General features: G+C 43.8%; 1 protein-coding gene across 1 annotated transcript; it reads right to left on the bottom strand.

The window, feature by feature from the left end:
- Positions 1 to 9,451: 9,451 nt before the first annotated feature.
- On the bottom strand, positions 9,452 to 11,623 carry LOC137326895 (motilin receptor-like). Its single transcript, XM_067992278.1, has 2 exons — positions 10,897 to 11,623; positions 9,452 to 9,762 (listed from the first exon to the last, which is right to left on the bottom strand). Exons 1-2 carry the CDS (start codon positions 11,621 to 11,623, stop codon positions 9,452 to 9,454), a joined length of 1,038 nt encoding a protein of 345 aa, XP_067848379.1.
- Positions 11,624 to 17,343: the final 5,720 nt, after the last annotated feature.

The raw sequence follows: 17,343 nt of genomic DNA, 5'->3' as shown, positions 1-17,343 counted from the left end.
GTCCATTTAGGCACCAGGTCAGTAGCGGCTGTCTATTTTCAGATCTATCAGTAAATAGATTCCTACAATTTTTATTCCACAAGCTTCATTAGTTTCTTTAATTAAGCAAGCAGTGTCAGGTTAGAATCGAAAATGACTACAGCCACTTTGTAGTGTGTTTGTAGTAAAATTAGGTTTCAGTCCATCAACTGATTTCATTATGTCTTTTATGGGACAAAGAAATCAATCTTTATGTAATGTCACATTCCTGTTTGCGCTATCAAACAAATGAACTGAGCATCAGAAATCTATTCCAACATAGCAGATATTAGCAGAGGGCCCAAATAAATTAATAGGCATAGAATTCTGGATGCTGTCATTGTAGCAGTAAAGGAAGAGGTAGTAGCGATTTTGGATAGGGTAAAAATAGATACAGTGAGAGTACTTAAAAGATTAGCAGTACGCAAAGTAGAAAAATCACCCGAATCCTAAGTGACTGAGGGAAGTAAGGGTAGAAATTGTGGAGGCTCTGACCACAATCTTCCAATCCTCCTTAGATATGGGGGTGGTGCCAGAGGACTGGAGGATTGCAAATGTCACACCCCTGTGCAAAAAAGGGGAGAGGGATAAACCCGGCAATTACAGGCCAGTCAGCCCAACGCCGGTGGTGGGGAGACTTTTAGAGACAATAATCTGGGAAAAAATTAATTAGCACTTGGAAAAGTATGGGCTAATAAATGAAAGTCAGCACGGATTTGTTAAAGGAAAATCGTGTTTACTGAACTTGATTGAGCTCTTTGATGAAGTAACGGAGAGGGTCGATGAAGATAGTGAGGTTGATGTGTGTATGGATTTTCAAAAGGCATTTGATAAAATACCAATAATAGACTTGTTAGCAAAATTAAAGCCCATGGGATTAAAGGGACAGTGGCAGCATGGATTCAAAATTGACTAAGGGACAGAAAGCAGAGAGTAATGGTGAACGGTTGTTTATCAGACTGGAGGGAAGTATAGAGTGGTGTTCCCCAGGGGTTGGTATTAGGACCACAGCTCTTTTTGATATTTATTAATGACCTGGACTTGGGTATACAGGGTATAGTTTCTAAGTTTGGCGATGACATGAAACTCGGAAATGTAGTAAACGATGTGGAGGATAGTAACAGACTTCAGGAGGAACAGACAGACTGGTGAAATGGGCAGGAACATGGCAGATGAAATTTAATGCAGAAAAGTGTGAAGTGATACATTTTGGTAGGAAGAATGAGGAGAGGCAATATAAACTAATTAGTACAATTTTAAAGGGGGTGCAGGAACAGAGAGACCTGGGGGTGCACACACGACTCTTTGAAGGTGGCAGAACAAGTTGAGAAGGCTGTTAAAAAAGCATATGGGATCCTGGGCTTTATTAATAGAGGCACAGAGTACATAAGGCTTCTAGTGCATCAGCAAAGAACCTTGGTGCATGTACTTTCGCAGGCCTGGTAAAAACTCAGATCGGCAGATTGGTGAGGTCTGGCATGCAGATTGGAGGATGTGGAATTTAGTAGTGCGCAACCTTTATTCAATGTTTTAACATAACTCATCAATTTGCAAACATAGGAACTTGAGCTGCATCTGTCTTTTGCATTTGCGATGTCTGATCTCTGCTCAGACTCCGTGCAGACAGCAGACTGTTATTTTCAGCAAATAACAGGTACCAGCTACCTTTAAGAGATTCTTAAGAGACAAACTGCCTTTAAGAGATTGGGACTCCCCCTGCTGGTGGAAAGTGTGAAATGCATTGAATCCTTGTTCAACGGTGATTCAGAACACTGCTTGCAGGCAAGTCCTCAGGCCTCACAAAAGTCTCACCCTGCCTGCGCAGGAGTCATTGGACGTGGGGTAATAGCGGATCGCGCTACCCCCGCCCAATAATAGCCCTATTCAATTTTCTCCTCCCCCCCCCAATGTCTTGACACTGGCAAATTAGCAAAGTGTTTGATGTTATGTGGGGGATGGGGGGTGTAGTGTGTGGAGCAGTAGATGCGGCTAGTGGTGCAGTTAGTAGGAGACGCCACTTGACAGTTGACCTCACTCACCTTGACCACGTGTCAAAGCATTGAACTTCTTCCTGCACTGCATCCATGTTCATGATGCTGTGCGCCTGGCATTGACTTCATCCCCCGCTGCCTCCCACTGCCTTTTGGGCACGTGTCTGGAGGGCCTCTTGCACCCCCTCCCCCCCCCCCCCAGACATAGGATGTCCCTCCTTCTTTCCACCTCTTGCACCAAGCCTCTAGTGCATCAGAACCTTGGTGCATGCACTCTTGCAAGCCTAGTACAAACTCAGATTGGCAAATTGGTAGATTGGTGAGGTCTGGCATTTAGTAGTGCGCAACCTTTGCTCAATGTTTTAACATAACTCATCAGTTTGTAAACATAGAGACAGGAGCTGCATCTGTGTTTTGCATGTATGATGTCTGATCTCCGTTCAGACTCTGTGCAGACAGCAGACTATTATTTTCACCAAATAACAGATACCAGCTACCTTTAAGAGATTTTTAAGAGACAAACTGCCTTTAAGAGATTGGGACTCCCCCTGCTGGTGAAAAGTGCGAATTGCATTGAATCCTCGTTCAACAGTGATTCGGAACGCTGCTTGTCGGTAAGTCCTCAGGCCTCACAAAAGTCTCACCCTGCCTACACAGGGGCCATTGGATGTGGGGTAATAGCGGATCGCCCTACCCCGGGCCAATAATAGGCCCTATACAATTTTTCCCCCAAACTGTTTCCAGTGGCAGAAGAGTCGGTAACCACAGAACATAGAATGAAGGCGATCGCAAAAGAGCCAGAGGCGACATGACGCAGCAATGATCAGGAATACACTGCCTGAAAGGATGATGGAAGCAGATTCAATAGTAACTTTCATAAGGGAATTAGATAAATACTTGAAAGGAAAAAATTGACAGGGCTATGGGGAAACAGCAGAGGAATGGGACTAATTGGATAGCTCTTTCAAAGAGGCAGCACAGGCATGAAGGGCCGAATGGCCTCCTCCTGTGCTGTACCTACTATGATACGATGAATTCAGCTCAATTTGGAAAGCAGAAGATAAAGACGGCTAAAGAGTTTAGAAAGGACTGTTCTTGTTGTTGTTGCTTGATTGGTGGATGAATCCTAATCAGAACACCAAGAGCTATTGGTGGCCACAGATTGAGATATAATCAAATGAATGGGAAGAAGGATTTAAACTTCATGGCCCTGAAATTCCGCAAAGGTGGTGGAGGTGGGTCTCCTAGTTTCTCGCTTGTAATTCCGACGGGAGACCGAGTGGAACTCCTCAAAAAGATAGCAGAGACTGGCATAATCCGGATATGGTGGGTCCCTGCCCTTTTTTTTAGGGCTCTGCTGATCTTCCGCCAGCAGGAAACCCCACAGAATTTCAGGGCCCATTTGTGTCCCCCCCCCCCCCCAAAGCTTCTTGACATACACAAAGACAAAATGGTTGGACATTCCCAATGTCGAGATTTACATTTGTGCCAGAATTTTGGAGCTAGGCTTTGAGTAATGCGTTTTGTTTTAAATTACCCGACAAGCTTTAATTTCTGAACTAGAGGTCAGTAATACTAAATTTTTATATCATAAAGAAGAAAAGACTTGCATTTATATAGCACCTTTCACAATCTCAGGACATCCCAAAGCTCTTCACAGTCAATGAAGTACTTTTGACATGTAGTTACTGTTGTAATGTAAGAAAAGCACTTCAAAGGTCCACAAACAGCAATGTGATAATGAACAGATAATCTCTTTTAGTGATGTTGGTTGAGCAATACATTTTGGCCAAGAGACCAGGGAGAACACCCCTGCTCTTCTTTGAAATAGTGCCATGGGATCTTTTATGTCCACCTGAGAGAGCAGACGGGGTCTCAGTTAAACATTTCATCCGAAAGATGGCACCTCCCTCAGTACTGCACTGGAGTGTCAGCCTAGATTTTGCGCTCAACCATCTGACTCAGAGGTGAGAGTGCTACCACTGAGGCACGGCTAACAGCTCAAGAGTAACACAATGCAAGAGAAGCAAAAGGGTCATCATTTAGCTGAAAGTTTTGTATTGGATTCCAGAATAACACAATAATGCAGTAGACCATGAATCTAACAGATGAGAAATGTATTTGGGGTACTGTCGCAGTGTTGGGGTGAGGGATTGGATATCTTCTGCCCCCTGGTGTCCGGAGGGCTAAAGTTTGGGTCTTTGGGAAATGTGAAGCCAGGTGAATGCTGCCATCATGGTCACCAATTCAAATTATGACTGCCATAGAACTGAGCAGAGAATAAAAGGACATCCTAGGAGGATGCAGGGATCTGACGTATACACAGTACCAGATTACTAGAAAACGTGCAGTACAACCTCTCACTATTACTTCCCTAGAGATCAGACACGTCCACTGATTCTAAGAGATGAACTCTAAGTTGCTCGAGCTCAAGCTGAGAGTTTCTGAGCTTGAGTGGTGGCTGGAGTCACTGCAGAGCATAAGGGAGGCTGAAGGTTTCCTGGATCGTACGTTCGAGGAGGTGGTCACCCCGCAGCCACAGAGAGTTCGGGATAGAAAGTGGGTGGCCATCCAAAAGGGTAGGAAGAGGCAGGCGGTGCAGGAATCTTCTGGGTGTGTGGCACTCTCAAACATGGTATTCAGCATTGAATACCAGTGAGGGTGACAACACCTCGAAGGAGTGCAGTCCTGCGCATGGCAACATGGGGCAAAGGACTGCACGGGGGGCACAGTGAAGTGTAGAAATGCAGTAGTCATAGGCGATTTGATAGTCAGGGGGCAGACAGGCGTTTCTGTGAGCACCGATGTGGGTCCCACATGGTGTGTTGCCTCCCTGGTGCCAGGGTAAAGGACATCATGGCGAGGGTGCAGAACATTCTGTGGGGGGATGGGGAACAGCGAAGGAAGTTAAAAAGCAGGACCTTAAAGGTCGTAATCTCTGAATTACTCCCAGTGCCACATGCTAGTGAGTACAGAAATAGGAAGATAAGGCAGGTTAATGCGTGGCTAGAGACATGGTGCAAGAGGGAGGGCTTCAGATTCTTGGGGCATTGGGACCAGTTCTGGGGCAGGAGGGACCTGTTCAAGATGGATGGGTTGCACCTCAACAGAGCTGGGACCAATGTCCTGGAGGGGAGGTTCACTAGTGCTGTGGGGGAGAGTTTAAACTAATGTGGCAGGGGGATGAGCACCAGGATGTAGCATTAGAAAGGAGAAACAAGGTGCACAAAGGATTGGGAGAGACATATAGCACTAGAGTAAGAAATAGTACAGTATTAGATGGGATCAGACTAAGAGAGAATACAGAAGGTCTAAGATAGGTTTAGGGTGCATGTGTGTAAATGCACGAAGCATGGTAAATAAGTTTGGTGAGCAGCAGGCACAAACAGCCACATGGGAATATGATGTTGTGGCGATAACAGAGACCTGGCTCAAAATAGGGCAGGATTGGGTACTAAATATTCCTGGATACAGGGTGTTCAGGAAAGATAGGGAAGGGAAGAAAGGAGGGTGGGGGCGGGGGGGGTTAGCAGTATTGATTAAGGAGAATATTGCAGTGCTGGAGAGAGAGTATGTCCTTGAGGGGTCAAGGACAGAATCTATTTGGTTAGAGTTAAGAAACAATAGAGGTGCCATTACATGACTGGGTGTATTCTATAGGCCACCAACTAGTGGGAAGGATGTAGAGGAGCAAATTTGCAGGGAAATTACAGAAAGGTGCAAGAACTATAGAGTAGTGATAATGGGGGACTTCAACTATCTTAATATAGACTGGGATAGTAATAGTATAAAGGTTAAAGAGGGGGAGGAGTTTCTGAACTGTGTTCAGGAAAACTTTCTTGATCAGTATGTTTTCGGCCCAACGAGGAAGGAGGCATTGTTGGATCTGGTTCTGGGGAACGAAGTGGAGCAAGTGTCAATGGGGAACATTTAGGGAACTGTGATCATAGTATCATAAGGTTTAGATTAGTTACGGAAAAGGACAAGGAGCAATCTAGAATAAAAATACTTAATTGGAGGAGAGCCAATTTCATTGGGTTGAGAACGGATCTGGCCCGGGTAAATTGGAATCAAAGATTGGCAGGCAAAACTGTAATCGAGCAATGAGCGACCTTTAAAGAGGAGATGGTTCAGGTACAGACTAGGTACATTCCCATGAGGGGGAAAGGTAGGGCAACCAAAGCCAGAGCTCCGTGGATGACAAAAGAGATAGAGAGTAAGATGAAGCAGAAAAAGGGGCATATGATAGATGTCAGATTGATAATACAAGTGAGAACCAGGCTGAATATAGAAAGTTCAGAGGAGAAGTGAAAAAGGAAATAAGAGGGGCAAAGAGAGAGTATGAGAATAGACTGGCGGCCAACATAAAAGGGAATCCAAAGGTCTTCAATAGGCATATAAATAGTAAACGGATAGTAAGAAGGTGGGTGGGGCCGATTAGGAACCAAAAAGGAGACCTACTCATGGAGGCAGAGGGCATAGCTAAGGTACTAAATGAGTACTTTGCATCTGTCTTTACCAAGGTAGAAGATGCTGCCGAAGTCAAAGTAAAAGAGGAGGTAGTTGAGATACTGGATGGGCTAAAAATTGATAAAGAGGAGGTACTAGAAAGGCTAGCTGTACTTAAAGTAGATAATTCACCCCGTCCGGATGGGATCCATCATAGGTTGCTAAGGGAAGTAGGGGTGGAAATTGCAGAGGTGCTGGTCATAATCTTTCAATCCTCCTTAGAAATGGAGGTGGTGCCAGAGGACTGGAGGATTTCAAATGTTACATCCTTGTTCAAAAAAGGGTGCAAGGATAAACCTGGCAACTACAGGCCAGTCAGTTTAATATCGGTGGTGGGGAAACTTTCAGAAACGATAATCCGGGACAAAATTAATAGTCACTTGGATAAGTGTGGATTAATAAAGGAAAGCCAGCACGGATTTGTTAAAGGCAAATCGTGTTTAACCAACTTGATAGAGTTTTTTGATGAGGTAACAGGGAGGGTTGATGAGGGCAATGCGGTTGATGTGTATATGGACGTTCAAAAGGCATTTGATAAAGTGCCACATAATAGACTTGTCAGCAAAATTGAAGCCCATGGAATAAAAGGGGCAGTGGCAGCATGGATACAAAATTGGCTAAGTGACAGGAAGTAGACAGTACTGACGAACGGTGGTTTTTCGGACTGGAGGAAGGTGTACAGTGGTGCTCCCCAAGGGTCGGTACTAGGACCATTGTTTTGTTTTGATATATATTAATGACTTGGACTTGGGTGTACAGGGCACAATTTCATAGTAAACAGTGGGGAGGATAGTGAAAGACTTTAAGAGGACATAGACAGGCTGGTCAAAGGGGTGGACACAGGCAGATGAGATTTAACACAGAGAAGTGCGAAGTGATACATTTTGGCAGGAATAATGAGGAGAGGCAATATAAATTAAATGGTACAATTCTAAAGTGGGTGCAGGAACAGAGAGACCTGGGGGTATATGTGCACAAATCTTTGAAGGTGGCAGGGCAGGTTGAGAAAGCGGCTAAAAAAGCATATGGGATACTGGGTTTTATAAATAGAGACATAGAGTACAAAAGCAAGGAAGTTATGTTGAACCTTTATAAAACACTGGTCCGGTCACAGCTGGAGTATTGTGTTCAATTCTGGGCACCGCACTTTAGGAAGGATGTGCATGCCTGAGAGAGGGTGCAGAAAAGATTTACTAGAATGATTGCAGGGATGAGGCAATTCAATTTTGTAGATAGACTGGAGAAGTTGGGATTGTTCTCCTTCGAGCAGGGAAGGTTAAGAGGAGATTTGATAGAAGTGTTCAAAATCATGAAGGGTTTAGATAATGTAAATTACGAGAAACTGTTCCCATTGGTGGAAGAGTTGAGAACCAGAGAACACAGATTTAAGATGATTGGTAAAAGAACCAAAGGCGACATGAAAAACTGTTTTACACACCGAGTAGTTTTGATCTGGATTACGCTTCCTGAGAGGATGGTGGAAGCAGATTCATTCGCATTATTCAAAAAGGAATTTGATACATAGTTGAGGGAAAAATTAGCAGGGCTACGGGGAAAGAGCAGGGGAATGAGACTAACTGGATTGCTCTTACAAAGAGCCGGCACAGGCTTGATGGGCCGAATGGCCTCCTTCTGTGTTGCAATCATTCTATGATTCTATGAACTCACCCCCTCCCCCAATAATCATCATGGTTAGCAGGGATTTAATTGACCCCCGACTGCACCACTGAGGAATAGATAGATATCCTCGAAGAAATAACGAGACACAAAATACAGATGGACTCTGCTCAAATCCCACCTGGACCAATCTCTTGCTTTTCTGCTAGGCTCAAACTCAAAATTGAATTGATATTCCTTAGCAACAGATTTTAAGCACTCCAGCATTTGTTGAAAGAAATATAGGAACAAGAGGAGGCCATTCAGTCCCTCGAGCCTGTTCCGCCATTCATGGCTGATCTGTACTTCCACTCCATTTACCTGCCTTTGATCTATATCCCTTGTTACCCTTACCTAATAAAAATCTGTCGATCTCAGTATTGAAAATTTCAATTGAACCCCAGCATTTGGGGGAGGGATAATTCCACATTTCCACTACCCTAATGGAGCTGAACCAAGGATTACACACTGAACATTGTGTACAGTATATTGAACACTCCCCACTTTAACCCTTTCCTTTCATACCTACTGCATGGATTAATGGAGAGCGAGTGACCCAAGGACTCCCCTAATGCTCCATGTTACATCCAATAGTGTGAAATGAGACTGATGGAACATCACAGTTGTTTCCTGTGTTTAGTGTTTAGCTCAGATGTTGAGCTGAGACATGCCAAAACTCAAGGGAAGTAACTGGTGGCTGCCACGAACGACTGGAACACACCGGCTTAGCAACAGCCAATCACCTTGAGACTGGCACCATTCTCACATATAACTGCAGCATGATACTATTAAAGGTGCATTTGTCACATCATTTCCTTCTGCCCCTTTCAGCTGTGAGCGTACATTGGATGGCACAACTTGACAACAGCATTGTGTAGTGAGTGATTGATACTATTATAAACTTTATTGAATGGGATTCTTTCTGGTAAGCATGGATTGCTGCATCTGACAAAATCACTACTTTTCACATGCTTGGTCCTTCTTGAATTTCTTCACACCTTCCTATAGACTCAAGCAACAGCAGATTGCAACCCAATTTAGACCAAAGCAGCTTAGCAATTGTTCAAAAGTTAGAAAACCCACATTTCAATAGCGTAGAGCAAATTTGCACATTGCTGATAGAACGAACCACAAAACACAATATAAACATTTACACAGAACTCAGAAAAGCACAGTGTCTATTTCTAGAAACGTAACATGTTTTAGAGTTCCTCTCCCCTCCCTTTCATTCCCTGTTTATCCAATAGATAATTCTACCATTGTCTGCCTTGGTTATTTCAGACGCTGGTGCTCGTCTCTGTACAACCTAAAGTGTCATCCCTGGTATCCCTGGTGCTGGAGAAGGACCATGGACGGGCCTGGCGAGTGAACAGCAGTTTGTGGGCAGCCGTTCTATATTTTTTGGACATGAGGTTGTAGAGGATGGGGTTGATGGAGGCGCTGAGGTAGAACAGGAGCATGCAGACGAGGTTGAAATACTGACTGAAATGGAACATATCGACGCCACCACTCTTCGAGTTGTTGGAGAAAACTTTTCGGCCAACGTGGAAAGGCAACCAGCAGACAACAAACGCCAAGACAACCACAACTGAGAAGATAGAAGGGAAACGACCATTAGTCCAGCACAATTCTGTTTATTGTGGGATTCCTTCTTTAGAATCGGCCCAGATATATGACACCCCTATAAATAAACGTGGGGATTACTGACGACAAACAAAGCATGCAGCAACTCTCAATGTGTAAATAAAAGTTACAAGACTAACTCAATTATGCCCAATGCACGGCTTTTGTGGTTCATTCAATAGCTTGACAATGTAAAGCTTTTTTTAAAAGAGACATCTGTTGCAATACAGTGTTTGCAGTCCAGGAAACAAAACAAACAATACGTGTAGAAAAAAAGCATTAAGAACATATTTCTGATAATGTGAACAAATTAAACTTTTCAACAGATAGGAATTGTGTTCCTAATACAGGTTTATTCAGATAAAATGATAGATGTCTCGATTGAAAAAGCTTCTCACGGGCAAAAAAAATAGAGTAACGAATAACCAGGATAAACGTGACAAATTCACTGTCCTTTTCTATCGCTCACTGGACTTTGTGGTCATTACAAGCTCTGGGATTTTATACAGATTTTTCTGTTCCTATCCGAGTTACAATCCCACCCCACAGCTCTGTGTCGATTTGCATTGTTTTCAATAAGTGATTTTCCTGCAGCAGCCAAGTCAAAAGATTTTGAAATAAAGTAGCAGCAACAAAACTTGCAGGAGACCGAGAATAACAGGACTGTTTCACCCCGTGATATTGTGTAATTTAAAACTGAGCAAAATTCAAATCAACACAACAACCCAACTTTACATCTTAATTGGTTGTAGAGCTTGATGTGAAACAGGATAATTATTTATTAAACAGAATGATTGTACAGAAAATATTTTGTTTTTGTGTGTGGAGGTAAGTTGAATTTATTTGAAACTTGGTCAGTCTAAATCTACTGTGTAATTTTAAATTTGGCACCTTCGAATTACACTTTGGAGTCACGGTGTGAGGCCAACCCAAGAAAAGATACTGGAAACCAGACTGTACTGAACTAGGTGAGGTCTGTTTCGAAGTTGGGGGTGGGGGCGTACGGCGGTGGCTATTCTCCTCACCTGGGTGCATATTACGTGTGAGCTCTAAGCATGTTATTGCTTCTTATTTAACCAATGGGCATGAATAGACTTACCCAAGATCTTGACTGTCTGCTTGTGATATTTCTCCCTGTTTGCAGCATTCGGACCCTTGATCTTGTCCTTGCTTTTCCACAGTTTCCTTCCTATGAAGCCATAGAGGAAAGTGAGGCAGAACATGGGGAAGAAGAAGTAGATGGTCGAGACCCAGATCATGATGTCTAAGATCCCTGAGCTGACGGCGTATTCGGAGTGTGTGCACATGTCATATTCCACTCTTACCAGGAAGAAGAAGGGTCCAGCAGACAGCAGGGCTAGAGCCCACAGCAAGGCGATAACACACTTTACTCTTCGCTTGGTGATGAGCACCTTGGTTTTGAGAGGGAAGCAGATGGCCAGGTACCTCTCGATGCTCAGGGCTGTGATGTGCAGGATGGTGGCGTAGCTGCAGCCTTCGTTGATGTACTGGTAAAACTTGCACAAGAAGTTCCCAAAGAGCCAGGGCTTGAACTTCCACAGGCGGTACAGGTCGAAAGGCAGGCAGAAGAAGATCAGCAGGTCCGACACCGCCATGTTGGACAGGTAAAGGTTGGTGGTGGTCTTCATGTCCTTGCACCTTCTTATGATCAGGATAGTCAACGTGTTGCCAGTGACCCCGATGATGAACAGGGCGATACAGACGATTGTCACTGGGATCAAGATGGGGACAGGGAAGAGTGGACAGGACTCGTTATCACAACGAAAAGGCGGCGGCAAAGTATCATTACTGGAAATATTCTCCATCCTGCAGAGGATATCGGTCCATTCAGATATACAAACCGTGTGGACAACCTGGAGAATTAAAGTATCTCTCAGCACCGCCCCAATTCTTCGGATTGACGATGGTTGAGGTTAAAACCAGAAGTCTGTGTCACAATAAGGAGTTGCTGCGATTGAAGTCACTCTACGAACCTTTAATGGAAGTAGCCCCTTGCTCAGATATTGCTTGGGTTCACTGGCAAAGTATCGAGTCCCCAGACGGAACGAGAACCAAGTCCCTTTGAAGGTATCAATTCCTCCCGTGTGTCCGGATCGAGCCCGCAGCAAACTTTCACACAAGTCCCATCTCGCTCTGAGCCGAAGGCACAGCACAATGATGGTTCGCCTCCAAAGGTCTCCTCACAGGCTTCCTGGAGTGGGTTGTGGAGAGAGAGGGAGGGACCGATTCATCTGCAGAGCTAAAATTGACCACCTTCCTCCTGACTGAACTCATTAAATACACCAGAGCCCCAATACCCTATAGGAAGACTCACCGGAAAGGGAGCGTGGAACTTACCTGGCAGTTACTTGGCTGGAATCCCACAGAGGAACTCATCTGAACGTTCACTCAGTCAACACGATTCTCTCTACACAGGTGGCAGTTACATCTTTCCTTGATCAAAATATCAGATTGGTTCATCACCGGTCCTGGATGAAAATAAAATATTATTATTAATGATAAAAAGACAATTGGAGCTTGACTTTGTTCAATAAATATGTAATTAAGTCGATTAAAGGCAAAGAGAAAGAAATCTGAAGGGAGCAGAGACTTTGAAAGGAGCATGAAACGTCTGAACGCAGGTACCAAACAAAAATTGGAAGGATGTTTTTCCTCTTCCGCAGAGTTGACCGAGTGGTAAGTTTTATTGAAATACAACTGCAAACTTATGAAACTCTCAGAACGTTTTCCAAAGCCTGCGGCTTAAAGGTTGACTACGGCCCCAGTTCTTTCGAAATAAAATCAAAAGTGCTTTAATCTGACCCCCCCCCCCAAAAAAAAAAACTGAAATAAAAACAGAAAATGCTGGAAACACTCAGCAGGTCAGACAATATCTGTGGAGAGAGAAACAGAGTTAAGGTTTCAGGTCGATGACCTTTCAACAGAACAGGAAGATTTTTGAGATGAGCAGCTTTTAAACAGGTACAGACGCAGGGAAAAGGGGGCAGGGGGAAAAGGAGCTATAAAAGGGATCTATTGAGACTGGAAAGAGGCTACAAACAGGGTAATCGGGCGCCTATTTAGAATTCTGGGTATTTTTAATAGATATTAAGGAGTCATACGAGGGTATACTAAGCTAAATCTCTAGTTTTACAGATGACACTAAAATAGGTGGCAGGACAAATAATTGGGAAAAATGCAACCAGATTCAGAAGGAATTTGAGATCTTTTAGGTAACTGGGCCAATTGGTGCGAGATGCAATTAACAATAACTTGCATTTATGTAGCACCTTTAATGTAGTAAAACGTCCCAAGGCGCTTTGATTTTCAAACAAAATTTGACACCGAGTCACATAAGGAGATTTTAGGACAGGTGAGCAAAAGCTTGGTCAAAGAAGTGGGTTTTAAGTTGCATCTTAAAGGAGTAGAGAAAGATGGAGAGGTGGAGAGGTTTAGAGTGGGAATTCCAAAGCTTAGGGTCTAAGCAGCTGAAGGCACAGCTGCCAATGATGGAGCGATTAAAATCGGGGATGCGCAAGAGAGAAGAATTGGAGGAGCGCAGAGATCTCGGAGGGTTGCAGGCTGGAGGAGTTTACAGAGATAGGGAGGGGTGAGGCCATGGAGGAAAAACAAGGATGAGAATTCTAAAATTGAGCTGTTCCCAGACCGGGTGCCAAAGTAGGTCAGCAAACACAGGGGTGATGGGTGAACAGGACTTGGTGCGAGTTAGGATACAGGCAGCAGAGTTTTGGACGAGCTCAAGTTTATGGAGGGTGGAAGATGAGAGGCCGGTCAGGATCGCTTTGGAATAGTCGAGTCTAGAGGTAACAAAGGCATGGATGAGGGTTTCAGCAGCAGATGAGCTGAGGCAGGGTGCAGACGGGCGATGTTACGGAGGTGGAAGTAGGCGGACTTGGTGATGGAGCGGATATGTGGTCAGGAGCTCATCTCAGGATCAAATAGGATGCCAAGGTTGCGAACGGTCTGGTTCAGCCTCAGACAGTGATCAGGGAAAGAGATGGAGTCGGTGGCCAAATGTGGCCAAATGTAAAATAATTAGTATGGTGGTAAGGAACCATAAAGAGTATGTATTAAAAGTTACAGTGTGCTGATCACTAAGGTGGTTATAATTGATAAATCTACGACACAATCAGTAGTTTAAAAATAAACAACGGGATTACATTAGCACAAACCAAAGGGGTTGTAAAGTTGCTGTATAAGGCACTAGTCAGAGTCTATCTTCAGTACTGTTTGGAGACCTAGTCAACTAATCACAGGAAAAATGATTGCCTTCGGGAGGGCACAGAAGCAAGCAGTTAGTTATAGGAAGGGAATCGAAAGATTTCCCTGGGAAAACTTACGAGGGAAGGTCATTGAATTGGACAGTAGAAATCGATCCCAAACACAACTAGATGCATTGTAGAGAAGATATTGAAGGATAACGTGAAAAGGCCAATAGATGGCTTGATTGTTGAAAAAAGAATAGGCTTATTTGGGTCGTTTCCTAAAAAATGTGTACTTGAATACATGCGGACAGTTAGCAGGTCTAAATCGATAGGGAACAAATCTAAAATCTGTCATTTGTCCAAGATCAAAATAAAGTATCTCATTACAACCCATAAGTTGCTTTCAAACGATATTAAATCTGATTTATTGTAACCAACGAGAAGGTTTTCAGGTTTAATAACAATAACAAAACGTTTTAATACAATAGATGCAGTGGGATGGAGCGTGCAATAACTTTCAATTATCAGGATCACATACGTTCCAGCAGACTGGCAGGTGTCATCTCTGCTCTGCATAACCCCAGCAGCACCTGGACAACTGCCATGTCGTACTATATCCCTGTTAAATGCAGATTTCTGGTAAATATTAATGTAAAATTGTTTCTTTGGGATCTTTGCTGTTTATAATGTCTTAATCAGTGATTACTTGCGTACAGCATTACTTAAAGTACTCCTCTAAACCAAAGAATATTTGGCGTGTAATATAGAATCATAGAATCATAGAAGTTTACAACATGGAAACAGGCCCTTTGGCCCAACATGTCCATGTCGCCCAGTTTATACCACTAAGCTAGTCCCAATTGCCTGCACTTGGCCCATATCCCTCTATATCCATCTTACCCATGTAACTGTCCAAATGCTTTTTAAAAGACAAAATTGTACCCGCCTCTACTACTGCCTCTGGCAGCTCGTTCCAGACACTCACCACCCTTTGAGTGAAAAAATTGCCCCTCTGGACCCTTTTGTATCTCTCCCCTCTCACATTAAATCTATGCCCCCTCGTTATAGACTCCCCTACCTTTGGGAAAAGATTTTGACTATCTACCTTATCTATGCCCCTCATTATTTTATAGACTTCTATAAGATCACCCCTAAACCTCCTACTGTCCAGGGAAAAAAGTCTCAGTCTATCCAACCTCTCCCTATAAGTCAAACCATCAAGTCCCGGTATCATCCTAGTAAATCTTTTCTGCACTCTTTCTAGTTTAATGATATCCTTTCTATAATAGGGTGACCAGAACTGTACACAGTATTCCAAGTGTGGCCTTACTAATGTCTTGTACAACTTCAAGAAGATATCCCAACTCCTTGATTCAATGTTCTGACCAATGAAACCAAGCATGCTGAATGCCTTCTTCACCACCCTATCCACCTGTGACTCCACTTTCAAGGAGCTATGAATCTGTACTCCTAGATCTCTTTGTTCTATAACTCTCCCCAACGCCCTACCATTAACGGAGTAGGTCCTGGCCCGATTCGATCTACCAAAATGCATCACCTCACATTTATCTAAATTAAACTCCATCTGCCATTCATTGGCCCACTGGCCCAATTTATCAAGATCCCGTTGCAATCCTAGATAACCTTCTTCACTGTCCACAATGCCACCAATCTTGGTGTCATCTGCAAACTTACTAACCATGCCTCCTAAATTCTCATCCAAATCATTAATATAAATAACAAATAACAGCGCACCCAGCACCGATCTCTGAGGCACAACGCTGGTCACAGGCCTCCAGTTTGAAAAACAACCCTCTACAACCACCCTCTGTCTTCTGTCGTCAATCCAATTTTGTATCCAATTGGCTACCTCACCTTGGATCCCGTGAGATTTAACCTTATGTAACAACCTACCATGCGGTACCTTGTCAAAGGCTTTGCTAAAGTCCATGTAGACCACGTCTACTGCACAGCCCTCATCTATCTTCTTGGTTACCCCTTCAAAAAACTCAATCAAATTCGTGAGACATGATTTTCCACTCACAAAACCATGCTGACTGTTCCTAATCAGTCCCTGCCTCTCCAAATGCCTGTAGATCCTGTCTCTCAGAATACCCTCTAACAACTTACCCACTACAGATGTCAGGCTCACCGGTCTGTAGTTCCCAGGCTTTTCCCTGCCGCCCTTCTTAAACAAAGGCACAACATTTGCTGCCCTCCAATCTTCAGGCACCTCACCTGTAGCTGTCGATGATTCAAATATCTCTGCTAGGGGACCCGCAATTTCCTCCCTAACCTCCCATAACGTCCTGGGATATATTTAATCAGGTCCCGGAGATTTATCTACCTTGATGCGCATTAAGACTTCCAGCACCTCCCTCTCTGTAATATGTACATTCCTCAAGACATCACTATTTATTTCCCCAAGTTCCCTAACATCCATGCCTTTCTCAACCGTAAATACCGATGTGAAATATTCATTTAGGATCTCACCCATCTCTTGTGGTTCCGCACATAGATGACCTTGTTGATCCTTAAGAGGCCCTACTCTCTCCCTAGTTACTCTTTTGCCCTTTATGTATTTGTAGAAGCTCTTTGGATTCTCCTTTGCCTTATCTGCCAAAGCAATCTCATGTCCCCTTTTTGCCCTCCTGATTTCTCTCTTAACTCTACTCCGGCAATCTCTATACTCTTCAAGGGATCCACTTGATCCCAGCTGCCTATGCATGTCATATGCCTCCTTCTTCTTTTTGACTAGGGCCACAATCTCCCGAGTCATCCAAGGTTCCCTACTTCTACCAGCCTTGCCCTTCACTTTATAAGGAATGTGCTTACCCTGAACCCTGGTTAACACACTTTTGAAAGCCTCCCACTTACCAGACGTCCCTTTGCCTGCCAACAGACTCTCCCAATCAACTTCTGAAAGTTCCTGTCTAATACCATCAAAATTGGCCTTTCCCCAATTTAGAATTTTAACTTTTGGGCCAGGCCTATCATTCTCCATAGCTATCTTAAAACTAATGGAATTATGATCACTGGTCCCAAAGTGATCCCTCACTAACACTTCTGTCACCTGCCCTTCCTTATTTCCCAAGAGGAGGTCAAGTTTTGCCCCCTCTCTAGTCGGGCCATCCACATACTGAATAAGAAATTCCTCCTGAATACACTGAACAAATTTCTCTCCATCCAAGCCCCTAATGCTATGGCTGTCCCAGTCAATGTTTGGAAAGTTAAAGTCCCCTACTATTACCACCCTATTCTTCTTGCAGCTGTCTGTAATCTCCTTACATATTTGCTCCTCAATTTCCCGTTGACTATTT

The sequence above is a fragment of the Heptranchias perlo genome, chromosome 11, assembly GCF_035084215.1.
Source record: "Heptranchias perlo isolate sHepPer1 chromosome 11, sHepPer1.hap1, whole genome shotgun sequence".
Taxonomy (NCBI): Eukaryota; Metazoa; Chordata; class Chondrichthyes; order Hexanchiformes; family Hexanchidae; genus Heptranchias; species Heptranchias perlo.
This window is presented reverse-complemented; position numbering and strand designations above follow the sequence as displayed.

Bases quoted from the DNA above. Each gene is read 5' to 3' on its own strand.
- LOC137326895 (XM_067992278.1), bottom strand. From the start codon at position 11,623: ATGGAGAATATTTCCAGTAATGATACTTTGCCGCCGCCTTTTCGTTGT. The intron at 9,763-10,896 runs GTAAGTCTATTC...CTATCTTCTCAG, and splicing joins GCAGACAGTCAAGATCTTGG to TTGTGGTTGTCTTGGCGTTT.